General features: G+C 35.2%; 1 protein-coding gene across 2 annotated transcripts in view; it reads right to left on the bottom strand.

The window, feature by feature from the left end:
- The window catches only part of RhoGAP102A (Rho GTPase activating protein at 102A), a 47,676-nt gene extending 34,060 nt beyond the window's left edge, over positions 1–13,616 (bottom strand). The window contains exons 1-3 of one of the 2 annotated variants that reach the window (XM_029311733.2): positions 13,473–13,616; positions 10,417–12,509; positions 2,361–2,517 (exon numbers count right to left, since the gene is read on the bottom strand). In XM_029311733.2, coding sequence (XP_029167566.1) covers positions 2,361–2,517; positions 10,417–12,312 — 2,053 coding nt within the window. In that variant the 5' untranslated portion in view covers positions 12,313–12,509; positions 13,473–13,616. Of the gene's footprint in view, positions 1–2,360; positions 2,518–10,416; positions 12,847–13,472 lie in introns of those variants that run through there. The other variant, XM_085486068.1, reaches the window with a different exon arrangement.
- Positions 13,617–20,695: the final 7,079 nt, after the last annotated feature.

Genomic DNA, 20,695 nt, shown 5'->3' with positions numbered 1-20,695 from the left:
AAATACGCGTCGGAATTTCGTTGAGCGCGTATCGCCTCCTATCGTTTCTTCGCTCTTTTCGAAACACGCTCCGCGGATTAATCTAACGCGGAGTACCTAACAACGAACACGACCGGAATGAAGTTACACGTGCGCGAGAGGAATTCCTTTCAAAATCTCCGGGACGAGATCGGAACGCGGATGTGAAGCCGCGAGTTCGCGTGTCTAGAAGAAACATTGTGGTAGGAACGAAAGAAGGGGATATTATTCGATAATTATATATTACTAGGGTTGCTCGAAAATGCTCCACTTTTTTCAAAAAAGCATTAATTTACAGAAAGATACGGAGAATTTTAGATTGGGATTTATGATCGTGTTCTTGACGCTATTTAAATTATTTTTATTTTTACCTATTTATTTATTTATTTGACTCTGTTATTAGGTTTTAGATTGCGAAAGACACATTAGTTTTGTCTCGATTTTTTAACGCGTAGTGACTAAGATTCTTGCTAACTGTTAACATCTTTTTATTTCTTGTTTACTTCTGTCAATTTTACATTGTTCATTAAAACAATGGTGAATGTTGTCGGAGGTATGCAGTGAATTTGATTTACTGTATTAGTTTATTTAGCATTTACTTTTGGTATGTAACATTTTTTTGTTTATGAATTTATAATTAATTGTTGCGATAAATGTATTAAAATTATAATTATTTTTATGTAACTTTTTATAGATTTTTACTTGAAAAGGGCTGCAATGATAGCCGAAACGTTGTATTTTAACTAATTATCTACAATAAATGATTGCCAGTTTGGTCGACTTTTACCATTGAAAAAAGATTTTTATTAATTATTACTGGCGAACCTTAAGGATTTTTATCTGTTTTTTCAAAAAGTATTTATTCAACAGGTTTCAAATTTGCACACAATATATTTTGCATGGATGCGTTCTCTTATTTACATACATTTTTTAATATAATTTTAATCGATTTTATTATTTATTTGAAATAAATGAGTATTTATTTAATATTTATTTTTATTTTGAAAAGGATTTTCTTATATTAAATAAATATTTTTCACATCAAATCGATATTATTAGTTTCAAATAAATTTATTTGGCAGTATTGAAATAAATATTTATTCGAATTTAATAAATTTGTGTTACAGTGTAGAAAGAATTTTTGCTTAGGGACAATTTCTCTGATTAATATTTACCACAATAAAAAATATTAATATCTACCATAATAAGATATAAAATATGTTCGATTAATTTTATTATTAATATTTTTTATCGTGGTAATAAATATTAATCAGAGAAACTGTTATAAAATTCTTCCATATTGTCCCTCGATTACCATGATTTTTAGGGTAAATTCTAAGAGAAAATTCTCTCCGTGTAGCTTTACGCACTATAAAAGTGCATGTATGCCATATTCTTCGTCATTTTCCAAACCTTGTTTCGCAAAGTGCATCTTTAAGTGACTCAAAAAGTTGGACATGAAAAACATCACTAAACTGTTCTCCCTTATTCATCTTATAGTCCCGATCTGATTCCTTCCAATTTTTGAAATACAATTTTTTGAGCTACTTAAAGGTATAACTTAAAAGGATACTATTTCTATAGGACAAAGTTTGAGGATGATGAGAGTGCGATTCAAGCAATGAGGACATAGATAGAACAAGAACTGATCCAGTAAAGGCAAACATACACTTGTATCGTAAGACTATAAAAGTTGATGGAAATTATATTGCAGAATAATATATGTAAAGAAGAAACATCCCTATATTGTGTGTAAATTTTAAACCTGTTGACCAAACAGTTTCCGAGAAAAAAATGTGAGACATTATTTTCTGAGCAACCCTAGTAGCAGAGAGAGAAAAATTAATATTTTTTAATAATAATAATATATGAATTTTAAATCGCCCGCTTCAGCGACTTTTCGGACCTATATTTTTCTCGCCTATTTTTCTCCATATGTAAGTTCGAGATTAATTTATATATGGAACTTAGTAATCTCAAACCAAGAGATACAGTTCCGAAGAATTAATTTTTCGCGCTTGGGCTCTATTGGTCGATTTAAAATTCATATATTATTATTATTACTAATATTGAGAGTCGACATATATTTCTTATCTGTTAATATTTTTTATTATTTAAATTTTTAATATATTTTTCATCGCGTGGTAAATATGAAACTCTTACAAAATTCTTCCAATACCAAATTGTCCCACGATTATACCATGATTATTTTCCGAGTAAATTCCAAAAGAAAATTCTCTCTGTGTAGTAATCAATCTCTCTCGCTCTTCCGGGGGAAAAAAAAAACTTGTACATCACAATTCTCGCTTCCAGTTATTTTTGATTCGAAAAGAAAGACTCACCGCTCGGCGGCCTGATGTGCACACCCAGATTGAGAGCCTGGAGCTTCGCCACGGCCACCTTGCAGAGGACCTTCCTCTCGACATCGGACAGCGCTCGCAGCGATGTATCTTGAAGAGTTACGCGCCGATTTCCCGTGCCTGCCCAGGTGCATTTTCCCTGCGACAGAAAAGAGATGGGTGGAAATGTCTCTCTCAATTATATCTCCCTCCGAATCGATTCGCGAAATCGACAGGGTCGAACGAATTTTTCCAACACGTGTAAAAGTGCCTTTTCATACGCAGCAGCGTTAATCGAACATGTTTTATATCTTATTATGGTAGATATGAATATTTTTTATTGTAATAAATATTAATCAGAGAAACTCGTATAAAATTCTTACCGTAATACCATATATTGTCCCTAAGCAAAAATTCTTTCTACATTGTAACACAAATTTATTAAATTCGAATAAGTATTTATTTCAATACTGCCAAATAAATTTATTTGAAACTAATAATATCGATTTGACGTGAAAAATATTTATTTAATATAAGAAAATTCTTTTCAAAATAAAAATAAATATTAAATAAATAAATCAGTCACGTGATTCAAATTTATTAGAGCATATTTTTCTTTGTTCTCTTATTATTTCGAGATTAAAATTCGGATTTTGTATTCTCATAATAATCTATTTTATTCTTAAAATCCATTATTTAACTAATATAATAATAATAATTAAAATCAAGTAGTTGTGTGTTCTTCTGCTTTGCTACCTTTGCTATTCGTTCAATTGAACTTCAACAAACTGCTGCGGCAGCATGCTGTACATAAAATAATACCTTAACCGCGACGCGAATTAAGGTACCAAAACAATATTAGGGATAAAAAGGAGGGAACGGAGGATTTCTCTTTTTCTCTCTCTCCAAACGCAAAATTTAAATTTTCCGCGATCTCTCGATTTCGCTCTTCCTCGTTATCATGCAACGATTTATTCAAATTAGTCCTATCATGTAAATTCGCGGGATAAAATTTGATGGATTCGTCGACGAGATAAATCACAGATGAGAGTATCCGGGATTTTTTCATCAAAAATTTGCTTTATCCGCGAATTGACCAATTTCGATTTTTCACGGCGTATCGACGACTTTGGCAAATAAATGAAATTCGCGGAAGGGCGAATCTACACCAACCTCGTTCGTTAGTACTTACACGTTCCCGAACACGTGTCATAAAAATTTCATGACAGGGAGCTCCGAGTAACGTGTCTGCACTCGACAAGTAAACGGGACGAAGTATAATATCGAGGAAATGCGAGATATAACACGAGGAGATATGACGGACCATAATTCATACACTTTTCTCGCGCAGAAAGGATCGAGTTAATCTTGCAAGAAAACAGGTAATTGTGCAAATTATCTTTTTCGCTCGTGTTTGCGAAGAAGAAAACAAGATGATCGAGCCGAGTTTAAATTGCACTTGAAAATTTCACGATGCATATAGATTATGTTTGTTTTCAATTAATAATTAATTAATTAATTAATTAATTAATAATAATAACCATTAGTAAGAATAATAATATTTCTTGCATTTTCGATGCAAAAATCAAGCAAAGAAATATATTTTCATATACGTTGCTGTCATACATAGTTAAATTAACGGATTACTATAAATCATTCGTATACTCTTTACAATATTTCGTTAAAATTTTAATAAAAAAATATACTGCTAAATGTCAAGCACGTTTCAACGTGGTCGTTAAAAATCGCAGAAAATGAATCTACTCCTGTCGTTCGTAAGCTAATCAGTTGCGCGTCAAAAAGGCGTCAAATGACATCCAGTCGAAAAAAAGCGGTCGAAAAAATTGTCAAAAAATTTTGACGTAAAAAGCATATGGGTTCTAGGCATATGTATACATGGTCCAACGTTATGAACTTTCGTGGAAAAGCTGATGGATGCGAGAACGTGCGCGATATCGTTCTTCCTGCCTCTTCAATCTACAGGTAAATGCATTCCTGTGTGTTTTTCGCGCAAATGTGTTTCACACGCCCCAGCGATATTTCACGATGTCGAAAAAAGAGCCGCGAAGGGAAAAGTATGAATAGAATCATCATTATTATTCACCTACGAACAACTTTGTACGTGCAACTTTTCTTCTCGTGTTTCATGCATTATATAAAATTAGAACATGTGTGATACAATGGGAGAAAAAATATAATGCATACATGAAAGCTTGAATAACTACTAGCAGATTTAGTATGATTAATTGTTCTCAGTGTTGTGCTTAGATGATTTTTTAAAATTATAGCTAAAATGTAAATTATAAAAGAGATATAAAAATATAATCTAAATATATTATAAATATATATATATATATATATATATATATAATATATATAATATATATAATATATATAATATATATAATATACCATATATATATATTTTAAATATATTTACTGTAAACTAAATTATCTAAACATTATTCTAGATAATTTCGTGAAGACAACAGATTTTTATCTAAGATGTAGATATACGTAATAATATATATTTTTATTATCTATATAAAAATAAGATGGCGCCAAAATTTCGTCAGATAATCATCTATATAATTTTATTTAGATAAGAGCAAACACTGATTGTTCTCTTTTAAGAATCTATCCTTTTATTAAAGTTTTAAATCGCGGAAATGTAATATCAATAAAATACGATTTTAAAAAGGATAAGTTTGTCCCATTTTTGTATTCTCTTGATATACATATAATAGGAGAATTCTTCATAGTAATTTCGTAATCGATTTTTCTTTAAAATTACATTTTAAAATACACATTAAAGGGAAATAACGAGATAACGAGCGAATTAAACCCGCTTGAAAATAATAACGTTGATCTATCGTTAGACAAACGCGAATATATATATATTGGAAGAAAATGTAGCGAACATGAATCAAGTTGCATATATATGTAGTATCGAGGTACATATAGCGTGAATAGTTTATTCAATCGCGTCGAATAATTAATGGCATTACATATTGTACAATCGTCTCATCGTGATGTAACAAAATGAAAATACGAGAGACGAAGCGTATAATGATAAGTACGCAGCAAGATATCGCGAATGAGAGAAAAGCTACTTGAGCCACTTTTTGTCCCACTGACGTCATCACAATCAAATGGAAATAACTGCGACGTACTTTATCGCGATTAGCGTCACTAAGAACAGCCGTGTGTGACAAGTGTGGGCGGACAAATTGCACTTTTATCTCTTATGCGAATACGCGAATTTTACCATTTTATCATTTATATATACGTAATAATGACGCTTATAGATTTTTTGCTTTAAATAAATATTTGAGGAAAATTTAAACATTTTTTTTTTATTGTGTACTGTCACTCAAATTCTCTTCAGAATTTTCTAATCGTCATTATTCTATCGACCCGCGTCGTTGTAATATTCATCTTCATTATTCCAAAGTATGCGTTCGCTTATTTTCCGCCTTTTGATGCAGGAATGCAAATTAATAGGATAACGTAAAAAAGAAGAGGACTGAAAAAGTTCGCTGAGGAAAAAAATGACGGGTAGAAAAAAAACGTCCTCGAAATGCGAAGCCAGGTCTAACGAGGCCACTATGAAGTTAGACAAAGAAAAGTAAAAAGTTAGTATGTGATACACGAGTTTCGCATTCCATGCAAAAAATGGTGACGCAGAAACTAGTTTTGGAAAGTGTCGATTCGATTTCCCATCGTCGTGAATGAGGTCTATCCTTTTTTCCCGCCTTTCTTGTGTTTGATCGTGAAAATTATTCAAAAGAAATTTTTCTTCATCATAAAGATAAAGAGAAATATAATTTCATTAATAAAATTATTACGTATATAATAGGAATGACAAACAGAATTGTCACGTTGACAAGTGCATCTCGTGTGTAAGTGATGTTATTGTTCGCTTACGAGTAAAGTGGTTCATTCGAGTGAAAAACATGTCAACACAGAAGTAGTTTTCGAGCCGTAATTCGATCGAAAAAAAATGCATTGAGCTTCAGAAATATGTGTAAACGAAAAATGAGCTTCATTTTTTCAGGATTATTTTAATGGAATTTTGACATCACGGACGTAGCTTTGTCAAAATATTTAATTTTGAAGCTTGGACAAGTAAAATATTCCATTAAATTTCAGTATGTATAGATGTACATAGATATAATTTCAGCCCAATCATTTTTCTTCCGCGTCGTGTTTGGAAAAATTTAACAATTAATTACGTCCAGCAACAGTAAAAATTAATTCTCTAATTATAATTAATTGTATTAGTTACATATCGATATTGGAAGGCATAAATTAACTATAGAGAAAAAATTTTCTTTTAGAATTTACCCTGAAAATTATGATAATCGTGAAACAATAAAAAATATATTAATATGTAATAAATTTTATTATGTATACGTAACAAAATTAATCGAACATATTTAATATTTTATTGCGATAGATATTAATATTTTTATTTTGTGATAAACATTAATCAGAGAAACTCTTATACGATTCTTCCAATATTTTATTGTTTCACGACCATGATTTTCAGGGTAAATTCTAAGAGAAAATTCTCTCTGTGTACACTGAAAAAAATGACTAAATTAATACATATTTAGTTCAATACTGCCAAATAATTTGAAACATTTATTTGAAACAAATAAATATTTATTTGTTTTGAAAAGAATTTTCTTATATCAATCAATATTTTTCATATCAAATCAATATTATTAGTTTCAAATAAAGGATTCATTGGGTAGTATTGAAATAAATATTCGAATTCAATAAATTTTTTTACTGCCAAATGAATCATTTATTTGAAACAAGTAAATATTTATTTGTTTTGAAAAGGGTTTTCTTATATCAAATCAATATTATTAGTTTCAAATAAAGGATTCATTGGGCAGTATTGAAATAAATATTCGAATTCAATAAATTTTTTTACTGCCAAATGAATCATTTATTTGAAACAAGTAAATATTTATTTGTTTTGAAAAGGGTTTTCTTATAACAAATCAATATTATTAGTTTCAAATAAAGGCTTCATTAGACAGTATTGAAATAAATATTCGAATTCAATAAATTTTTTTTTTTAGTGCTCGCCTATTTTTCTCCATATGTAAGTTCGAGATTAATTTATATATGGAACTTAGTAATCTCAAACCAAGAGATACAGTTCCGAAGAATTAATTTTTCGCGCTTGGGCTCTATTGGCCGATTTAAAAATATCATATATTATTATTAATATTGAGAGCCGACAAAAATATTTCTCATCTGATTTTTTTTTAGTGTACAGTCAATTTTTTCGTACCTACCACGAAATGAGAGAATTTTTTTCCTTCGCGATCGGATTGTTCGAATTATTCGAAATAATGAAGGAACGCCACGTGAGAATAGCATGGGCGCGACGACGACGGCTAGTAGTAGACTTTGACTTTAGCGTGTCGATATATATACGAGTAGTAGTGTGTCGGCAGAGAAGAAAGGGGTGGGGGAGGGGTTAAGTATAGTTTATACACACCGCCGCGTTGGCTGACTATTTCTGGCGGCGCCAGCGAAATTCCGAGGCCCTAAATTGGTTATCGCGCTTACCGCTTAACGAGAACGTCTGTCGCAAGGTCGACCCCCTTTTTCTTCCTTCGCCTTTTCCCTTCTCGCATCCTTCGCGTGCTTTACGCCGGAGGATAAAGGGGTGTCGAAGAAAAAAGAGGGAAACGTGAGCGCAATTATCGAGTATTCGAGGGATGACTCTCACTGTGAAAGAAAGTATTTTGCAAACTATTTTTCTCCCTCTTGACTTACAAATTAGAAAATAATTAAAATATATAAATATGTTTTTTTTTTTTATATAATTTTATTAAAAAATATAATAATATTTTATTAAAATATATAATTTGAAAAACATTTTGTGAGAATATTAACGAAAAATGAATAAAAATAAGCTCTCTTTAGAAAGGATGAGGAGTATAATTTGATATATTAAAAATTTTTTTTTTTTATATAATTTTATTAAAATATAATAATATTTTATTAAAATATATAATTTGGAAAACATTTTGTGAGAATATTAACGAAAAATGAATAAAAATAAGCTCTCTTTGGAAAGGATGAGAAGTATAATTTGATATATTTAAAATTTTTTTTTTTATATAATTTTATTAAAATATAATAATATTTTATTAAAATATATAATTTGAAAAACATTTTGTGAGAATATTAACGAAAAATGAATAAAAATAAGCTCTCTTTGGAAAGGATGAGGAAGTATAATTTGATATATCTTAAAAATTGTCACACTGAAAAAAATCGTTCTTTCTCAATAGCTCTTTTTAAGCGATAATTTACAATGTATATTTTTAAATTATGAATGGTAAGCAGGGTCACGCTACTTGGGAAACCCGGCATTTAAAGGCAAATGCGAAAAGAGAATATAAATGTTCGCATCAAGAATTTTCTTTCACATTGAAAACTTTCGGATGAATAAATGACACGATTAATTTAAGTGGATTGCTTCGAAGCATAATTTTCACAAAACACAGATGACAAGAAGAGCGATCGATATTCTTTATCATATTTAAAATTGATAAAGAATTTGATTGTAAAGAATATTTAACACGTTTTGTAATGTCCGTAAATAACTTGTTATTCCGGAATTAATTTGCAAGAATAACTTTGTCCAAAAATAGCGGCAATCGCCAATTGCCAGTTTCGCCAAACACCCTTTATAATTCAGAATCTCTCCCTCTCTTTCTCTCGTTCTCTTTCTCACTTCCTCCGCTCTTTCAGAGGATATTCCTGCTTCGCGTAACATGGAGATCAGCGCCAGAAGCTGCCATTACGAAAATGCGGGTCTATGCCAAATTCGCGATATCTACTGTTCCTTTTTATTGAGCTTTTTGCTAATTTCGCGGAGACGCCAAAGAATGCGCGAGATATAGCTCGTTGGAAAATCCGCGGGACGCATTTAATATAACTTCCAGAAGACGCATTTTCATCTCTCAGCTGTCTCACTCTATCGCAAACGAAGGAAACTCTTCGCGCAAATAGACTACTAATCGAACAAAATCAAAACTACTGGTCACAATTAGAGAAGATAATGCTGTTCAACGAGAAATGCCTTTTGTTCGAACATCGGAATGAGCCTTTAATTGTTTCTTATAGTAAATGCTGAATGCGAATGCGGTTTCCAAATTGCTCCATCGCGTCACAATTTGGAGAAATTTTTAATTACAATTGTAAAAAAAGGCTATTTTTACAAACTTCGTCATATTATAACTGGAAAAGTTTTATCGCAATCAAAATAAAGTATATTGTTAGGACTTTTAAACCTCATAAGGAATTTTTGGTGTTGTTTATGGTTAATAAGATATCCATGGTTAAATATGAGCTCTGACTTACAATTAGATCAGTGACGATTTACTAAATAGCCTTTAAGAATGTTTTAGGGGGTTGAATAAAAATTCAACGAAAGCTAATGAAAGCTATTTTAATAAAAGATATTTTTAAAAAAAGCTTTTTTTATTTAAATCCACCATTTTGAATTTGACAATTTTGACACTATATTCGTATTCAGTGACCTAAAAAACCTTTAAGATTAAATAAACATAATTGAAATTTATTTGGTAAATCGGATATCTTATTAACCATAATCCGACATCAAAAATTCCTTTTAAGAGTTGAAAGTCCTAACAATATACTTTATTTTGATTATGATAAAACTTCTCTAGCACATCACAGCTGTAATATAAGAAAAATCGTGAAAAAAGCCCTTTTTGCAATTTGAAATAAAAATGTCTCAAAATTGTGACGTGATGGAATAATTTAGAAATCAGATTCGTATTCAGCATCCAAAATGTCTAGTTATAATGATTTATGATTAACTTTTTAAGTGATTTAAAGTTTTCATATTTTATTGATATATTAATTATTGCAAACGACTTTACTGTCAACACAGCTCCGAATATTTCACTTGAATTTTAAATATAATTTAGTTTTATTTTCTCATAACATTACAATCTTCCTCCTTCCATCGAAGAAACAAATATAAAAAAGGACTCACCTGAGGCGTCCAGACGGAAGGCTGATGCGACGCCCTGGACGTGCTCTTGCTCCTGGAGCGCCAGATCTTCTTCGCCACCAGCCGGCTGCCGTGATGCACGACGCTGCTCGAGGACTTGCTCTTCTGCATCGCGGTGCCACCTGCGGAATTGGCGGACGATGACGTGAGTGCCGGCGAACCCGGTGCCGAGTGGGACGTCTTATCCTTATGCGCATTGGAACCGTGCAGGAGATGGGACAGGAAGGACTGATGATGATGGGGATGGTGTTTAACGGGAGTGGTGGCCTCCTCGGAGCCGAGGCCGGCGTCGATGCTGCTCCTGGAGCTGGCGTTTCTGCTCGCGGGCGGTGACGTCGTCGTATCGGCGTCCGATAAATTTTCCGACGGAATTTCACCGGGACCGTAAGACGACATCTCGCGATAATGCGTCGCCCAATTGTCCTCGGTCTGGCAACCCTTGCTGTTACCGTCGTCGTCCCCTGGTTTGGTGATCTCGCCCTTGGCCTTGATGTTCCGAAGATTGCGATCGTAATTCACCCGCTTGAACCGATCAGCCTTGTCCGCGTCCATGGATTTTTTTCGCGCCATCCGCAAGTATCGCTTAATGGTGTCGCTGACGGAAGGTGAAACGTCATCGTTATCGAGGCTGCTGCGTCTTCGTCCGCTCGACTTGTGGGACGTTCCTTCCTTCTGCGAAGAGGACTCGTCCTTTTCCAGGAGACACGTATCGAGAACGTCCCGAGAAACCGGATCGGTTTGCACGCCATCGTCCAGGAAGCTCCGATCGATGCTGGGTTCCTGGACGGCGATCAGAGGTGGCGGTGAAATTGAGTGACCTGTCCTCGTAGGTGACCAAACGTCAGACTTTTTGGTCGACGGTCTCTCGTGACCCCACCATCTGGTAGATGGCGAGGTGTACGCGCCGGTTGCTCGGGGTCCTCTGAAACCCCGAGTGCACCTCAGATCGAAGTAGAGCTTCTCGAGGAGTTTCCGATCCGTCAAGATGTCGGAAATCACGTGCTCCCGAGAAGACGACTTGCTATAGTAACGACTCAGCGTCTCCATCAGTGATTTATGAACGTAGTCGCCTTGATAGGACGACACAATCTCGGGAACCGGGTTAGTCTCGCTGGAGGTACTCTGGTAAGAGACTCGATCGCGTTTAGCCTGAGCCACGATCATGTCCAGGTGCTGCTGTAGCTTGTCTATCAAACTACGGTAGTCGAAGTGCTCCTTCGCCTCCGTCTGTTGCATCGTCTCCTGCGACTTCGCGGCCGCCCTCGCCGGATTAGTCGCGTCGCCCTGCATGTTCAGGTACTTTTGTAGCATATCAGCCAGCTCTTTAGCCTCGGCATCCTCTTCGGACGTCTTGCGCCGCGTCACCGGACTCGACGGCGTGCTCCCGCTGCCTGACGTCAGCAGCCACTCTCTCTTCGCCTTGGCAAGATCAAACTTGCCGGACGTGGTCGCGCGAACGACAAAGTTCTGCGGCGAGTTCCTGACGTCGTCGGCCTCGTCGGCCGAGCTGGCTTGATTTCGACAGCTGCCGCCTTTGATCTGTCTGCGACGTCGCTGGGGACGAAAGGTCGCGAGACCACCCGGATACGAGGCCTTTCTCCAGAGCAGGAACCGCGGCTCCTTCTGGCACACCTCCTGGAAGTACTGCTCGATCTTCGGGATGTCCTCCGGCCGGTTGTGGGTACCGTCCGGGATGAGACGCCGGCCGGCATCCGCCATGTATCGCCAAGTCTTCCTCGTGAGCAGCCATCGCTCCTTCACCGGTTTGCGTTTGGTCCTGCGCTCCCTCGACGTGGACGGCGTGTCGCGATTCGCGCCGCCGGTGTCCGCGCTGTCGCGACGCGAGCGTCTCCTGCCGCCACCGGGACGCTCCGCCATCGTCGCGTCCTTGTCCCGCCTCGCCACGCGAACCACCTTCGCGAAGTTGCGTCAGCTGGTGTTGCACGACAGGGACGACTCGCGGTCGTCCACTGTACCATACCAGATCCACCGGGTTGGTACCTGCTTCTCCTACTCGCGATGTCTGTCACTTCACCAACCGCACTTTGACACTTGGCCGCTCGTTGGAGCGAACCCTAATAGCGCGACATATCCAGAAAGATATTCAGAGGATATCCAGAGAACATCTTCAGGATGTTCTCTGAACGTCTTCGGGATATGTGTGCTGTTAGGGAAGCAATATATCCCTATAATAGCACAACATATCTAGAAAGATATTCAGAGGATATTTCGAGGATATCGAAAGGATATTGGAACATCCTCAGAATGTTCTCTGAACGTCTTTGGGATATGTGTGCTGTTAGGGAAGCAATATATCTCTATAATAGCGCAACATATCCAGAAAGATATTCAGAGGATATTTCGAGGATATCGAAAGGACATTAGAACATCCTCAGAATGTTCTCTGAACGTCTTTGGGATATGTGTGCTGTTAGGGAAGCAATACCTATATCCCAATAGCACAACATATCCAGAAAGATATTCAGAGGATATTTCGAGGATATCGAAAGGATATTGGAACATCCTCAGAATGTTCTCTGAACGTCTTCGGGATATGTGTGCTGTTAGGGAAGCAATATATCCCTATAATAGCGCAACATATCCAGAAAGATATTTAGAGGATATTTCGAGGATATCGAAAGGATATTGGAACATCCTCAGAATGTTCTCTGAACGTCTTCGGGATATGTGTGCTGTTAGGGAAGCAATATATCCCTATAATAGAGCAACATATCCAGAAAGATATTTAGAGGATATTTCGGGGATATCGAAGGACGTTAGAACATCCTCAGAATGTTCTCTGAACGTCTTCGGGATATGTGTGCTGTTAGGGAAGCAATATATCCCAATAGCACAACATATCCAGAAAGATATTCAGAGGATATTCCGAGGACATTCGAACATCCTCAGGATGTTTTCTGAACGTCTTCGGGATGTATGCTGTCAAGGAATACTTTTGACTTCCTATTATACAACCTATCGTCCCCGAACGGCCAACTTTCGGAGTCGACTGGTCTCGAGAGTTTAAACAAATTCACCTTCTCTCTAAATAGAGCCTAAGAAGGCTCTTCGGACGAGAACCATCTTTACGAAAAAGAACACCGAGGACGACGAGAACGTCCGGACGTCAAGATCGCACGCGTTACGATTTCTCGCGCGAGAGCCGGCAAGGTGGAAGCTACCTAAGGTACGCGACTACTGTTCCTCAGGGCGTCGCGACGCTCGTGGACGCTCCGTGTCTAAAAGCGTCTTCGCCCCTTCTCTCCGCTTCCTCCTTCCCGCTCGCGTGCGGAAACGCGAGCGAGCGAGCGAGCCGCGAGCGTAAGAGGGAAGGAGACAGCGAGAGACGACGATGGACCAGACTGAGGAAGAGATATAGAGAGGTTGCTGCGGTCTGGGATACCTGGGTCCGCCGCAGACTGACCGGAGGACTGTCGTCGTCGACGACGAAGGTGTCGTCACGGCTTTGCCAAATACCGAAAGCGCTTTCTGGCGACCGCTCTCTGGCGTTCCCCGACGATTGACGACTTTGACGAGGTGGTGACGACATATCGTTCCTTGTCGTCGTCGTCGTGGCATGGACCGAGAATGACGTCGCGTCGAATCGAGGAACGCCAAAGCGAAAATAATTATATCATTCCGCGCGCGAATCTTGAGATCGGTGCAACGAAGCGAAGAAAGAGTTTGTGGGAAAATTCGAGGGTGATTTTAATTATACGTATATATTATATTTTTATAATTATATTTATTGATTTTTTTTTTAATTTGAAACTTGAGAAAAAGTTTTAAATTAGATAATTGGAAATAACGTGAGTAGAAATTCGAGGGTACCAGAGAGAGAGTGATTTAAATTATACATCTCGTATATTATATTTTTATATTTTATATTACATATTACGTTTCATATAATTATATTTATTATTTTTTTTAATTTGAACTTTGAGAGAAACTTTTAAATTGGACGTCTATTAGAAATGACATGAACATTGCAGAAGTTTGAGGGTATCATAGAGGGTGATTTAAATTATACATATTACATTTTTATATATATATATTGGATTTATGTAATTATATTTATACTAATTTATTTTTAATTTGAAGAAAATATATAATCAATTTTTTATTATTTATTAGCAATATATGCTTTATGTTGACCTCATTGAAAGATTGATAGTATATAAGGAATCGCTTAGATCTCTTCAAATATTTTTCTAGAATTGAATAGTGTGGGTGGCAATAAAACTGCAATCTTAATTTTGCTGTTCCAACGTAATAATATACCGATTGCGAAAGAAACGGATTTAAGTTGTCAATGATATCAACGTGGCAGTTTGTAACAAAGGTGAAACAAAAATAGATTCCACTGTTACACGTCACGTCGAAATCTCTGACATTCTTCGCGCTCTTCTATAATTCTGAAGGAATGACAAATCTGTAACTTGGTCATTATTAATCATCGAGACACTTCTGGAAAGAATTCTTCGTAAATCTGTGTTGCAGATCTCCCTCTTTCGCAAATTAACTGAAGAGTAAATGGCAAAGTCGGGAGATTAGCAAAAGCCAATATCCCTTCCGTTGGTTGCCGCGGCAACCACGTGCTCTCTTCGGCTCTCTAAAGCCAGTGTTATGCGAAGACCACCCACTAACCGAGAGATGTGTTAAACGGCGAACTTTGTTAATATTTACAGATGTAGGATTAGAATTAAACTCCTATATATTACGGAGCGCCACGTGGACGGAACGACTGGCCGGGAAATAAGATTCTTAACAAGATGTATATAAACTAAATAAAGATCTCTGTATGCCGTAACATACGGTAAGATATTACATCTACTAGATGTTAGCGCGAGGAAAGCGATATGAAAAAGAATTAAACAAGTTTCGCAAGCAATGACGAAACGATATATATTTATCGATCGATTATCTCAAATTTCATTCTCACACACCGAAAAAAAATTCGTTAACTTGATCAAACCTTCCAATAACTTTCAATTAAATATTATTTTGTTAATGAAATGTATAAAAATATTTCAATTAAATGAAATATATATTTAATCTAACAAAAAAACGTATATTTGACTTGAATATTAATATATGTTCAATTAATAAAATATAGTTTGAAAGATTTAATCAAGTTAACAAATTTCTTTTTTCAGTGCATTCTTCCTAATAGTTATATACAATAGTAATTGTGATTCGCGATTTAATTACTTCTAAAATATCAAATATTGAGATTTGTCAATAATGACATTTCTCTTAAAATTTTTAATTAAGTAATAATTTTTTTTATAAATTTTATTTCACAAATTTGTATTTATCTGCGCTGTTATTGAAACATAAATATAATGCCTAATGACCTAATGCAATTCTAATGATCGATAAATGCACATGCATATATTAATTAATAACTATTAAATAATAATTAATTTATAATTAATTATTAATTATTAATTAATTAATGAGGCGACAAAGGGTATAATTAATTAATTAATAATTAACGAGACAAGGGTTGATACTTTGGTACGCGGATCCTTTGATGACATTTCAAATGCACTTATACATATAGAGACTTTATACTAATTGGATTATCGCGACGTAACGGAAGATTGCGTATCCAATAGATTAGTTTCGAACAAAATTACAGGTTTGCTCACGTGTTTGTGACATGTGAAGCTACAAGTAACGTTTTAATCTCCGGGATTAAATCCTGCTCCAAAACCCGTCCAGAGGTATAAGTCGAATGAGAAAGTTACATCACGGCTCAGGGAACAAACGTATGGAATTACCTAACGTCTCTCCGCACGCGGGCGAAATCCTTTTTTTTACACACCCCAGCTCGTAATGACGTGAAACGATAAAGCTCGCGATAGGGTATCGCCCGGAGGATATATATTTTTCGCCCGCGACTATTTCGGGACTCATTCTACTGCGGGTCGGATCTCGCTACGCCACCACGTGTGTTCCGATGGTATGGTACACGTACAATCGTAAATCAGAAGCGAGTTAATCGAGACCTGCTGGAGACCATTGGATTCTCCATTTAGTTTTTCTCATTTTTCTTTTTTTCTTTTTTTGTTCGGTAACTTGACTTTTGATTTATCCCCGTAGATATACTTTTGCTACGCGCAGCTACAAAGTGACGTAAGAAATTATAAATATCAATGTCACACATATAAATGTGTCTCCTTTCGACCGACCGACTTGGAGAAAGCGCCATGGACATCCAGACTCGTTTAGAGTAAAAATTTACTATTTATTTTTCATCTTGTTTAAAATTTTTACTCTGGACATAAATAAAATTTTTTTGTTTTTCATGTTTTCTTTCTTAATTTTTAAAATTATTTTAATTTTTTTATATATTAAATATGCGAAAATAATTTTTGTAATTATTTCAATGGAGAGCAAATGCCCTCTCTTGCCTCTCTCTTTTTTGTAATTAACGACCAGAGAGAATTTACTTGTTGCGGGCAAACGATGGAATGTCTTTCTTTCGAAATTGCGCAGATCTGCAGAGTCGCACAAGATGGTACGAAAAAGGATTCCACGGATTCCTGAGACTAATGAAATCCAGACCATTATTTTTAGAAAAATATTTTGTTTGCGCGACCCGCGTATTTTCTAATATCCATCAACAATATGAAAACAAAATCTTGTATCCAAAATATATCTTTCGATCTTTCGTGCAATTTTTAACATCTCAATTTTCCATTAATTTTAATAATAACACGTGTATATTTGCAGTCGTATGAAAAATTCATCAGAATCATATAAATATGTATATTTTGAACCGTAGAGAAAACAACATATGCATGAAGTTGAGAAGTTTTTAAAAATATTTATGCTTCTCTTGAAAAAAATAAGTAGAAGTTTATTTTTGTAAAATTATAATGCAGATTTCAAAACGAGTTTCTTTAAAAAGTCTCCTTAAAATTCGCACATATTTCTCGATATATTTTTAAAAAATATTAATATAATCTTCCGTTTAATTGTCATTAATTATTGAAAAAAAAAAACGTACAGGAAATGTTCCTGCTCTCTTTAATAATGTATGACAAGAAAATCGTATAATTATTCTGACGTCTGACTATCTTCGTATCTTTCGCGTATTCCATCGTATTGAACACGAGATAAGAAGTTTCAACGCGCTCGGACGAACTCAGATAAGGTCCGCCAGCAGACACTTCGGCGTCTCAAAATGAGTGGTGGTGTACGAGAACACGAACTCTAAAGATAGAGCGACACACGTCGTTTCGTTCCTTTACCCCATCCTTCGCCTTTCCGCACGATTTTACTCCTTTTTTCCTCGTTCAGCTTCAGATTAATGGGTTTTTCAAAACGATCCCGAGATTCGAGATGTATTTAATATTTTGGATAATAAAATTATATTTTAAATAATTTTTTGACGATCCATCATAACGATAAGATGCGGTTACTTTCTTTCAAAAGTTATTTCAAATGTTTTTAAAAAATTTCGATAATCAACAGTGTCAACTAACTGCGCTTTTATCAAAGAATTTTTCACTTGAAAAGGATCAAAAACAGATGGTCGAAACGTTGTGGAAATAAAATAAAAATTTCTTGGCTAGTTTGGGTCGAATTTAATATATCGTTCCTAATATATTTTAGATAATGTAATAAAAAAATATGTACGATATGTTTTTTCTGTAGATATTAAAAATTTTTTTTTTATTCCAGTGTATTGAGAGGTTTTTCACAATTCGGCTTGCAAGCAAAGATTTTACGATCTGCTTCTTATCTGCAAGGATTTTTATGACCTCCAAAAGATCGCTTTACATTAGCGACACATTACAGAGTACGTGAGCTGACAATGGCCAGCGTTTTTATCGATTGCGGAAAGCAAAACGAGCTTGCCGGAAATGATAAACGACCTGCTAAACGGGCAATTGTGAACAACATCCGGCAACATGATGCCGAACCGCGAAACTTTTTCCCATCATTTGTTAGATGATACGTAAGTAAAGTTTATACAAAGTTGAATAAAATATACCATTTCTCGCGATATGAAAAATTATTAATACTTATCATGAAATATAACGTGATTTAAAAGTGGCATATAATTTATAATATATCTCTGACTATAATCATAATAATTCTTCTTCTTAGAATTTAGTAAAGAATTTATGCGGGTAAATATTTTATACATAATATCTTTGATGCAGATTTCATGTATAATAAAATTACAGGTCGTAATTTTTTTTAATCATTCTTCAGAACAAAATATTATTTTTTAAGTTTGTTGTAAAAAGATGTGTTAAAAATATACAAGTTGATAAATAAAGTGTTTCGGTAAAAAAAAGATGTGACTTATCCTATAACTTGTCCTGATATTCTGTAGAGCTTTGGAGGATATTGGAATCCTTCGGAAACGAGTTCCTTGTAGAGGGCAAGTTCCTTGAGATCTAACGATCTAACTTGGTGGATTACTTTCCGGTAGCTGAAACTCGATTTCGGAAGATTGCCCACAAACGCGGAACGTTACGCGAAATATTGTGCTGCAAGTTTATAGCTCTAACACGGAAATCGAAATCTCGACTAGTTCGAGAATTCGAAAATGTTCGATAAGTAGACATAAAATATATATCCAAGATACATCTTATCAATTTAAATAAGCTACACGATTTTTTTTACGTACCTAAATACTTGTCTATTTTTTCAATCAGATGGCTAAACGAAATCCAGAAGACTATCTTGAAAGTTACATAAAATTTATGTGTTTAGAATCCTACACGTCATATATTTATACAAAATTTTTATTTAAAAATACTTTTCGATAAAGTATAAACACGAAGATATAATTACACATAATTAATACATCTTATAGGTATCTGTTTTTCCTTTCTTCAGAGAAAATTTTCAATTAATTATACAATTTATTTATGAAATAATGAAATGATATAACGTCATGATCAGAATTACAAGATACGTTGAAACGAATCACTGATAAAACGACATCAGATACTTTTCTAACGAGCGGATTTTCTAAAAGCTTCAAATGGTGTTCGATATATGTCACATAAACGTCAGGACGAAATCGAATCCTCGGGTCAGTCAGAGTTAAATATCGCTACGACTAATCGCGTTGCCATACGTAATCCCCGATGAATTTTGCATGGGTATAAAAACGTGTTGCAACGTCATCGTACAAGCTTTATCTCAACTACGAACGAACGACATTAAATGTTTGCTTAATCGCAGCACTCGCGTCGATGGAAAATTCAAAAGATGGATCTGTTCCATACGTGACATTTTGTACTTTGCAGACTTATGTTTACAATAAAACACAAAACTCGTTATTACGATATGAGATAATCGCACACGTGTGTTCCAAAATTACGGCACTTTGTTTTCGTGTCAAGGATACCATCAAAAATGTATTTCTTCCCAAAGGCAATTTTACTTGCGGGTTCTATCAATTAAGGGGGAATAATTAATGTCAAAAAATAAATGACGTTTGATTGAATTTTTTTACTTTCTCGTTTCGTCAGAAAGAAGGAGACGGACTCTCTTGACAGATTCTCTCATTTCAAGATGACAAATCCGTCTCTCGAGCGATTAAGCAATTATCAATGAAATATTGTGACGGCTGTCGGTTTGAAAAATTTGACGTAACGAAATCCGTGTTTCTATAGCGTGAAAGCGCTGATAAAGTGTGTATATATACGCGAAACTTAGCGAGGCGATAATATTTATAGTAACGAAGAGAGAGAGAGAGAAAGAGAGAGTTAAAAAGAGTAAGAGAGCGCGACGATGGAATAAATATACAAGTCGAGGCGAAAGACTCGCTGCTGTTCAACTGCACGCTTTGAAGGTGCGCTGGCCGCGCCGATATTATACGTTCGACTGTACGTTTGGGGATTAACACCCCTAAATCTCCGACTCGTAAATCCGTAAGCGCGCTATAATTCACGTGTAGATACACAAATGCCCGCTATCAACGAATCATGCGTATAACAAGTCGCATTGTCATTGGATATAATCCAACCAAGATTTAATTACAGAATACATATAATAATAATAGAATTCATTAAAATAAACTGTTAATAAGATTAGGGAAAGCGCGAGATGAGTGTGTTTGATAAAATTCATTGGCAAAATGTATACCGGAGAATATTGTGTAAGCAGAATATTATTTAAACCCTACTTTGAGTGTGTTTGATCAAATTCATTGGCAAAATGTATACCGGAGAACATTGTGTAAGCAGAATATTATTTAAACCCTACTTTGAATATTTTATTACAC

Source organism: Nylanderia fulva, unplaced genomic scaffold (assembly GCF_048542155.1).
Source record: "Nylanderia fulva isolate GAGA-0341 unplaced genomic scaffold, ASM4854215v1 Scaffold4, whole genome shotgun sequence".
Classification (NCBI taxonomy): domain Eukaryota; kingdom Metazoa; phylum Arthropoda; class Insecta; order Hymenoptera; family Formicidae; genus Nylanderia; species Nylanderia fulva.
Note: the sequence above shows the minus strand (reverse complement) of the source record. Positions and strands in the feature narration are given on the sequence as shown.